This window comes from Apium graveolens, chromosome 7, assembly GCF_009905375.1.
Source record: "Apium graveolens cultivar Ventura chromosome 7, ASM990537v1, whole genome shotgun sequence".
Lineage (NCBI taxonomy): Eukaryota > Viridiplantae > Streptophyta > Magnoliopsida > Apiales > Apiaceae > Apium > Apium graveolens.
Genome location: NC_133653.1, coordinates 86,089,946 through 86,099,969, shown reverse-complemented (window position 1 = coordinate 86,099,969; position 10,024 = coordinate 86,089,946). Strand labels below are relative to the sequence as shown.

At 34.3% G+C, this 10,024-nt stretch overlaps 1 protein-coding gene across 1 annotated transcript; it reads right to left on the bottom strand.

Moving 5' to 3' along the window:
* Positions 1-2,150: 2,150 nt before the first annotated feature.
* Positions 2,151-9,472, bottom strand: LOC141670694 (lysine-specific demethylase JMJ29-like). Its single transcript, XM_074476647.1, has 12 exons — positions 8,808-9,472; positions 8,602-8,714; positions 8,066-8,165; positions 7,849-7,990; positions 7,410-7,473; positions 6,540-7,320; positions 5,200-5,529; positions 4,572-5,006; positions 3,742-3,814; positions 3,585-3,670; positions 2,685-2,804; positions 2,151-2,560 (listed from the first exon to the last, which is right to left on the bottom strand). Exons 1-12 carry the CDS (start codon positions 9,357-9,359, stop codon positions 2,495-2,497), a joined length of 2,862 nt encoding a protein of 953 aa, XP_074332748.1. The 5' UTR covers positions 9,360-9,472; the 3' UTR covers positions 2,151-2,494.
* Positions 9,473-10,024: the final 552 nt, after the last annotated feature.

Genomic DNA, 10,024 nt, shown 5'->3' with positions numbered 1-10,024 from the left:
GAAGTGATCATTTAGACCCATTAAGAATTGTGTCAGCTGAATTGTCTGATCATAAGATTCCAGCTTTGAGTTGATATTACAAGTACAGATTGCACAAGTACACCTTGGATTAGCAGCTATGCACTCAAGTTCATCATGTATAGTTTTGAACTTAGTAAAATATGTAGCAATAGACAGTGTGCCTTAAGTAAGATGAGAAATCTCCTTTCTAAGACTGAATAGTTTTGGAACATTAGTTTGTGCATAACGCACCTGTAAATCATCCCAAATAGCCTTTGCAGATCTCATGTACACAATGCTATTTCTGATAGTGACTGAAATAGAGTTAAGTATCCAAGAAGTCACCATATTATTACACCTTAGCCAATGAGCATACAACGGAGAGTTAGCAGCAGGCTGAGCATGTGAACCATCAACAAATCCAATGTTCAGCATGAACGACAAGGCAATTTCCATAGATCGCTTCCATTGACTATAGTTTTGCTCATCTAGGATGATTGTGGTATGAATGAGTCCTGAATTATCTGAAGGATGCAGATAATAAGGATGATTCACGTCTAAGAGTGTTGAACTGGATGTAGATCCCATGGTAGCAGCAGAATATGAAGCCGTAGTAGTAGTCATGATAGGATTTAGTATGTATGAACAATATACACACAGATGAAGAAAACAAATGATCAAACAGTTGATGTGCACATCACATACATAACTTTGATTTTCTCACTAGAATATGATTGTTTAGACAATCAGTAACAAGAATTGATCACTAAAGTCATTTGCACACATGATTCACAATTAATCAAAGAAAGATTGTAAGAGATAACAAGATACTGAATTAATGCATAAAATTTGCAAAGTTAATGAGTAATAACAATGCGAAATGAGTAATAACAAGATAAACAGTTGTGTATCTAATGAGATAAGTGTTGTTGAATCAAACTTATTTTGTATATTTCACCATTGATGCAAGTAACGAAGATCTTGAAGATTTCACAGTGATGAAGAACAAGTTCTGCTTGTAACGGATCGAAACTGCTTGTAACGGATCGAAAAACACTTAAGCAAGATTTCACAGGCTCTGATACCATGATACAAGCAATGAAACTTAATACTAAAGAGAAAATTATCAAGTATTATTCAAGAAGAAGAAGATGAATTGAAGACTCATTGTTACAGAGAAGTTGTAGAGAAAAAAGAAGAACTCAAGCTATGATACAATCTGTCTGTTCTTATATCTGAAAGTGACTCTCTCTTTCATCTAACAAACTTTCTCGCTCCTTTTCTATTCCAGCTGTACATTGACCATTTTAGTTGTTCTTTGACTTTGACACATGTCAAGTTGTGAGGCATCCTTATTGTCCTCCTGATCTGAGGTGTCAGTCTGAGTACTAATATACTTAACAGAGAGATTGTCGAAAGAGATATCTTATGTCAAAGTACGTGAAGAGAGAGATATACAGTAATAGAAAATCGCCATATATTAACAGTGCAGATTGTGTGTATGGTGGTAAGCTATACATACAACTGTCGAATTTTGTCTTGGTTTTATTATATTTTAAGGGTTAAAATATGTTAGCCGTTGGATTTATTTTTAGGCCAGTGGCTGAGAATAAAGTTGGGGTTCATACACGGGACTCCACGTAAGATGGTTATACACGGAGTGGCCTAAAATTAAGTTTTATGGAGTCCAATATTTATTGAGAGTCCTTGGATTTCATATATGTTCTGCAAGTAAAATATAGTTTAAAATATTACTAAACATAATATTTTTCGACAAAAATCACTATTTTATTGAAAATTTTGCAGATTGCATACATTTTACAAGTAAAGCATTGCACAATATATTATTCCATATAACATGTTTAGTTTGCAGAATATAAATGTTTATTTACATACATGTTTAGTAGCAAAACATTCATATTATACTTGTAAATGTATTAGATTTGCATGATTTTATGTAAGTAATGATATTTGTGAAATATATTTTATAAGATTACACGTTTTATAAAATATTTTATTTGCAGAATGTAGATGGACTGCGAGTACTCTTCGACTCCAAAAAAAGGTGGATTCCATAGAATTATATATATATATATATATATATATAATATTGAAACATAGATAAGATTTACAAAAAGTTAAAGGAAAATTGTGTACTTTGTATTTTATAAACTTGTTTTGTATACAGGAAAAATTTAAACAAGAACCAAAAGAAATGGCCATAAGCACAAAAAGAGCTAATAAATAAAATCTAAATCACCCTGCAATTGCATCACCACCTGAACTCATAATCCTGTTGCTGTCACCCCACACTCAACATGATGGTCAGCTGCTACTAGTACAATCCATTGATCCAACGCCCCAAACTCCTACCAAAGATGATGTCATCGCTTGACGAGATAAAAGACAGTAGAATCTAGACTCAGCTGTTTTTTACCCGTGATTATGCCCTCTCCTGTCCTAAAAAATTCTTAATTTTAGTAAAAATGCTATCTTACAAACGCAAGCTCTTCAACTCTATCACTGCTTGTTGCATTGCATAGAGAATCATTTTTTTGATCTGTTGCAACATAAACCCCAAACGTTAGACACGAAAGAAATTTTGAAATAAATTGAGGTAGTACAATTACCCAGAGAAAGCTAAAGAAAACCGAAGAAACTGAAATACTAACAGACAGTTGTACCTCCAACTTGTCAACTTTGGCACTGTGACCTGGAGGAAGCAAACGAATTTCCTCTGCGAAACGAACGCACTCACCAACATTTTCAGGTGAGACAAATTCCGCTGAAACCTTTATACATGACTGTAAGAATTCAAATATCATTGTAAGAGATTAGCGGATGGAGCACTGAGCAGTACATGTGCTTAAAACTGAATGATGACTGGGATACAATTCACCGTGATTGAGTTCACAAGTAAATTATTACTGTTGGCTATGGAACCTGAACATTCTAACGTACAGGCTAAGGCTTCTCAACTTAACCGTTATAATTACAGAATCATACAAGGAGGTGGAAATGGATACTGCATGTTGATCTCTAAAGAGGGGCATATGGGATGAAAACAGACCAACTTACTTTTATTAGCACATATACCCCATCAAATATATAATAAGTTCAGTAGATGTTTAGCAGGACTGCTTTAATTAGACTTAAAGCCAATACAAAAAATTTGATTTCCTATTATATTTAGTTAATTATTGCTGAAATTTTGAACTCTACCATGTAAGCTTCGAAGGGGTCCATAGGATCTGCATTGTGCACTGAATAATGAAATTATGCAAGGAATACAAAGGATTGATTGTAGAAATGATTAAGAAGATATGGCTAAACTTAGTCCGTATATAAGACCAAATAGGGATCAAATGGTTTAAATTCAAACATGATGATTGTAATGTTTGGTTCTACAAAATGAAACGATGCCTGTTCCACTTTTGCAAACAACATATATAAGCTATATTCTGTAACCGAACACCAAATCAACTTGGATTTTGACAGGCCTAGTGATATTCCTATATCAAACAACTCACAAGAGCGTGTACAGCTTTTGAAAAGTATACAAACATGAATATGAAGTGATTCACCTTTAAATTTCTGACTTGATAAGGACATCCTGCTGGAATCATTACTGCATCTCCTAATTTTTGGACGAATGTCCATGGTTCTATTCCTACACGACACAATAAATAAAATGTAAGCATATAAACACACACAGGTAAAAGATATGTATGTCGAACTAACCATATTCCTTCTTCAGTCTTCTTTTGTGCTCCATAGTCAAGTAACACGTCTGGTCATGGATAGGGTGAACTACCTATGATACGAAAGTGTTAGATACTCATGCATCGCCACACTATACATTTTGAAGAAACAATAAAATAAAATAATGTATAATCACTTATAAGTTCATAAGACCAAAGCACTTGAATCTCATTCGAACGACTCTTCTATGCATGTCAAGATGAAGATCAACGGGCAGGAAAATGCTTTTTTCCTTTAAAGTGATTTAACAACTAGCATACATAGGTTTCAAAGAAATTTAATATCTAAATAAATTGGACATATTAATCTGATTTCAAATGGTTCCTATACAATACCAGTATAAATATTATTAAAGACCAAAGAACTTGAATCTCATAAGAACAACTCCTGTCTGCACTTAGACCAGATGAAGGTCTACGGGTAGGAAGATGCTTATTTTCCTTGCAAGTGATTTAACAATAATTAGCATACATTGGTCTCAAAGACATTTAATATCTGAATCTACGTGAACATAAAAATATGATTTCAAACATTTCTATAGAATACCAGCATAAAAGTTCTGATAAAACACGACTACTGACTGTCGTGTTATATCAAAAGATTCAACATCACCTTATACAGTTAATTAGGTTTTTCAACAATTCATAACAGTGTAAACCATATTGTTCAAGACAACCATATATATGTTACAGACCAAGTTACTATCAACTTATCATAATCCACAAGACCAAGATCGCTGATCTTGGTAATCAGTAACTTCTGAAAAATTTACTGTAGTGCGAAAAAGGTAATTAAGACACTAGTTTTACCTCATCTAAAGGACAACAATATATGTGCCTGAATTCTTTGTAATGTTTTCTTATATACTCTTTTAGTTTTGGAGAATCTTGCCTCCTGAAGATGTCCCATAGAGCACCACCCTCTGGGTGTTCAATCCCCTCTATATTGTTCTCCAAACATCCAACATCCATATTTCTTGCATATTCATCCGATTCTCCGCTTTTCTCCTCAATGACATCTTGCTGTTTCATGAGGTTATGGTTCATAATTTCCTCATTTCTCTTATTGTTAACTCCAACTATATCAGCAGCTTCGTTTTTAGATCCCAGCCCCTCCTCTGACTTCAACACTGTCCTATGAAAATCCATGTCATCCTGGGTATTTTGAAGTTGTTTCAATGTCTCTATCTTGGCCTGTTCAGCAGATGTAAAAGTTACTTCTTGAACATGTGTCATCACATATACCTGTACCATCACATATTAAATTCAGTTAGACAAACACAAAATGAAGAGAACACATTTAAAAACCAGAAGTTGATATCAAAAACAACATTTTGTTAAAGCTACACCGTGCAACCAAAGCTAATTTATGCAAACTGTTAACAAAGATCAATACTATTATAAATTTATCTCTGTGACTAATATAATACAATTGTACCGCATCAGACATGTCACAATGTAGCTTCGTCACAGAATCACCACGACCGAGCTCCTGAGTAGTTCCATAAGCTATGTATGTCTTAGGCCCCAGATCCGGCTTTAAAGATAGCTTTGGCAATTTGACAGCAAGATTTAAATAGCCACTGCGTGGATTTGTATATTCCTTAAAAGGCAAACTACTGAGAAACTCAACACAATGACGTGGTAGGTGCTCATCAAATAAACTGGATGGGGGCCAGTCCTTCAACGTCAAAATTTTGGGCCACCCGTACTCATCAAATTGACTTTCCCGATAACCATTGAAAAAAAGTCGTGCACTAACGTCCACCTGCACTCCATTAAAATAAGTGACAAACATTCAACAGGTTTGATAATTAGCAACTTACGGACCCCCAAAGTTACAAAAACAGTTATATGTCGATATCCAAAACACTATTAAATGTGACAGAAGTCTGACAAAATGCATAATTCACAGTTTAACTGCTAATTCACTTTACTTGCATTTACGTCACTACTATAGCATTGACAATTGTATTGTATGACAAAGGGAGACAACAAGATACAGTGCCACTAAATTGCATTAAAACCTAGAAAAATAACTATTAAAGCTTTAATATCTTTATTATTATCTTTTACTTGTACTGAATAGTAGCCTTTTCCAAGATTTTCAGATAAGTTGTGTTTTAATGATATTTCTGTATAGATAATGAGAGGGAAGAATGATGAAAGAATAACATTGATTTAGTAGCATATATAGCTCCTATGGCATGATGTTGTACAATAGAAGCTGAAATGAACAACACTTCTCTTTATCTTTAAATTGTGGGACTATGACAGAGTTACTTGAAAGCTGATCTAAATGTCTGATTACATTCTAACAAAAATATTCAAGAAAATAAATGCCACATGCAACATTGGTCACATATGAAAATATAATATCAATGAAAGTGTCATTATTCAATTAAGAAAATATACAGGGGCCAAACATGACTAACCAACATACTCAAGATGTGCATAAAATATAGCATCGCAAATGTAATCACACATTAAAGTGAAACAAGACGAGATTTGCAAAATTCACTTTCTAAATGATATAAACAACTTGCAAAGGAGGTGCGGAGTTCTCTAACTACTAAGGTAAACCCATGTTGTTCTATCGCAATCATAGTCCTTCCACCTATATTTCCATCAAATTGTCTAAAATCAGCAGCAAAAGTGTAATATCAGTATCTGAAGCAAGTTTCAGGTAATTCTAAATAAGATAAGGAATAACAGTTCTTACTCGTTACTCAATCAGATTGAGAAAATAGCATACTAAAAACGGGAAAACCAACTGACCTCACACCACTTTAAACAATCAATAGCAACCACATCCAGTAGCTGGGGATGACTCAGGTTCTTAATCTGACGAAATGCACGCCACATGACCATTGGTTCCCAACTTAAACCACGTGTTAACTCAAGCACATTCTTGACAATAACAGGTTCCCCTCTTAGCCAATGGTACTGAAAATGACTCAAGTCATTGGCTTGTACTTGCACAGAAGTTGGACAGTATAAATAGTTGTCATTGGAATCTAACCGAGACGCTGATTTCAGTAGATTCATTTTTCCAATGCCAGTTTTACTCTCTAAATCAAAACAGGGGCACTGTTGTCCAGGAGTTTCTAGGAAGAGTTTGTGTTTTTCTGATAGTTCCTCAGCAGCAAGTAACAAACTGGAAACAAAATCCTTTTGGAGTGTACATTTCAATTCTAAAATGCCTTCACCGCAACCACCCAAAGTTTTTGGGGGACAAGGGATCCTACCATCTTCACGGGATTTCCACTGAGTTATTGACATCAAATGATCCTTGTCACTGATTTCATCTTGTATGCCGAATGTTGACTTTTGATGACAACCTTCACCGCTATTTTCAGCCAAATTGCGTGATCTCGACTTTGGTGTACTAAAACCGTGCATGTACGGGGACCCCGGGTCTTCATATTCAGTATTCACTTTTGCTTGAGACCCATGAAGGCGGTTATCACGGAACTCACCACAACATACAAGGCAAAGATCATACGCACAACTTGAACAACTTCTGTGAAAATCAGCAATAGAGGTTTCACAATTGTCGCTGCAAAGACATTCACCAAAATAAGTCATTAAGGATGCCAGGAAATAAAGCTTCATGGTAACAAAAGACATCAGCTTCTGGACACCTACCAGTATATGCGCTCATACAAACCACATTTAGCCTTTTCCACGTCTAACTTTGATATAGGTAACCCTGCGCAAACAAATATATGAAATATCAATTTCGATATTTTCTCCCATATCTTCAGAAAATTCCAATATAACTATCTTAATTAGTTATAAACGAACATTATTCTACAACATAAGAAGGAAACTAGACTAGGCTGTAACTAAACTGACGTCTAACCAGTAAAGCAGGGAGTAAGAAGTATGGAAGGACAAACAAGATGATACAAAAACAACCATATATATATGAACACATTTACTATTTCACTTTTCCAGATAAAAACACTAGTGGAAATCATTAAGGTCACCCAGCTTATCCAAATGAACTCATAGAAGATGGAGATCATATAATTTACAATTCTTAGTTCAAAATCCAAAGTGCTTTCATCCATAAGAAATATACCTTGAATGTTAGCTTCTACATGCTTTTCCTTCATCTGTTCCTCATTGAATTGTGTCAGGAACGGGAGAAGCATCGGAATAATATACTTGGAGTATTGAATTTTTTCTTTGTCGGTAAACTTTAAATTAGACAATAACTTGTCCTACAAAAATAAAACACAAATTATTTGTGCTTAAATTGAAAACTATTCCAGGTGGTGAGAACCTAAGATACCGACCTTTTGCGGTACTTCTAAGCGCAGGCAACTTTTGCAGTTACAGTTAACTTGACAAACAGGGCAAAGCCTGGCAAAATCATCTTCAGTCATCTTGGGGTACCTACATAGGAGTTAAGACAGTGAGCTCAATCTGTCATTCCATCCACTGGATGATGTCCAGCTAAAGACAATATGGAGCTTTCTTAGACAAATTGTGACATTCCTATAAAACTTGTGCATTGCTTATGATTTAATGACTTGTGACTTGTTAGCTTCCTGATGACAGCACAAATATTGATGTTATTATATTATTCCTGCGTATTTTATTGCTCGTTAGTATTTACAATAATGTATATTACAGATGTTTAATATACAATGTTTATCTTATGATGTTTACAAATACACACCACCACCATGGATGCAAAATCATTGTATTATTGTGAAGGTCCTCAAGTGTTGCGGTTCATAACAAAGCATGTTTTAACGAAGTTACAAATGTAAAATTGAAATCATATAGATATAGTTAACAAAATTAAAACCCTAAAAAAGATAGCTACCATTTGGTCATGCAGGGAACACAATATCGCTTCCATTTACAGTTGTTGCATACCACAACCCGACCTTTGTCATTCCTCTGGCACTGATGACACATACTTGATATCGGATCCCCCTGTTCACATAAATTAGTACTTAAATAGCAAAAACCAGGAAGTATCAACACAAACATAATGATGATTAAGGTAATTATGGCTAATTAACCTACATTCTGGTCTGTCATTGCACCACCCTTTCGCTTAGCCTCAACAGTCTTACAAGCTGCACCTCCTAAACTTGTTAGACTATCTTTATCTTTTCTCTTTTTCTTCTGAACCTTTCTCCCAGTTTCGAGATTTTCTTCACCATCTTTTTCCACTGCACTCTTCTTGCATCTTTTTCGCAACTGAGCTTCTCGCTGAATATATTCCTCATGCTCTTCACATTGTTGGCCCTCCTTACCCACATTTTGTTGATCATGTCCAATATTCTGATCACCATCATCATCACTGCTAATAATACATATATCTTCAACATTCTTGGCACGTAATTCACTCATTCTCTTCATGTAATCTCTAACAATCTCATCTAAATCAAGAACACTCCTATTATCTTCTTGCAAAACATTCACCGGATTGTTACCACTATTTTTCACTTTCTCATCACTTTGTTTACCCAAATCATTAATATTTTTCATCTTGTTTCTGGGTCTCCCTCCTTTTCTTTTGCTCCCTCTTTTGTCTCCATCGACACCCAACAGATTTTCTGTTAATTTCTCCATCAAAACCCTGATCTGCTGTTGTATTGTTTAGTAAAGACCAATATGATAATAAGAATCCCAGAAGTTTACCGAAAGGGGTTTTGTTATAATTCACTCGGTCCAGGGATGACAATTTCCTCTCCGGCCGATACCCGATCCTTTTGGATATATCCGTACCAGATTTTTTATATTTAATTTTATATCTGAATCTTATTTTTAGAATTTAAATATTTTGAATTAGAATTTAAATCTTGGATATATCGAACCGATACCTGATCCGAAACCCGAATTCCATTCCTAACTCGATCCGAACCCGATATTTGAAAAAATCCGATAACATATTCAGATCTTACATAATTTTATAACAATAATATATGATTTATATACATTGAATAATTAAATTTAATGTTTATAACCGATATATTGAATAATTGTTGATAATTAAATTTATTATATTTGACGTTAAGATTGAATTACATAAATATGTAAAGGATCTTTTAGTTAAACAAACGAAAACACACATAACTGAGTTCAACCTTTAACCAAGATTTAGAAAAGTAAAAACTCAACCATTTATATATATAAAATACTAATTTTGTATTCTTACCATTCAATGAAAATGTGTTATGTAACATATTTGTATTGTAATAACTCGAATTTTTGAGACCCTGAAAAACGTTTAATGA

Excerpts from the sequence above, each read along its gene's own strand:
- LOC141670694 (XM_074476647.1), bottom strand. The coding sequence starts at position 9,359 with ATGGAGAAATTAACAGAAAATCTGTTGGGTGTCGATGGAGACAAAAGA. Across the intron at positions 5,530-6,539 it reads ATTGTTTAAAGTGGTGTGAG|GTGGACGTTAGTGCACGACT; the intron begins GTCAGTTGGTTT and ends AATGGAGTGCAG. Across the intron at positions 3,815-4,571 it reads ATTGTTGTCCTTTAGATGAG|GTAGTTCACCCTATCCATGA; the intron begins GTAAAACTAGTG and ends TTCGTATCATAG.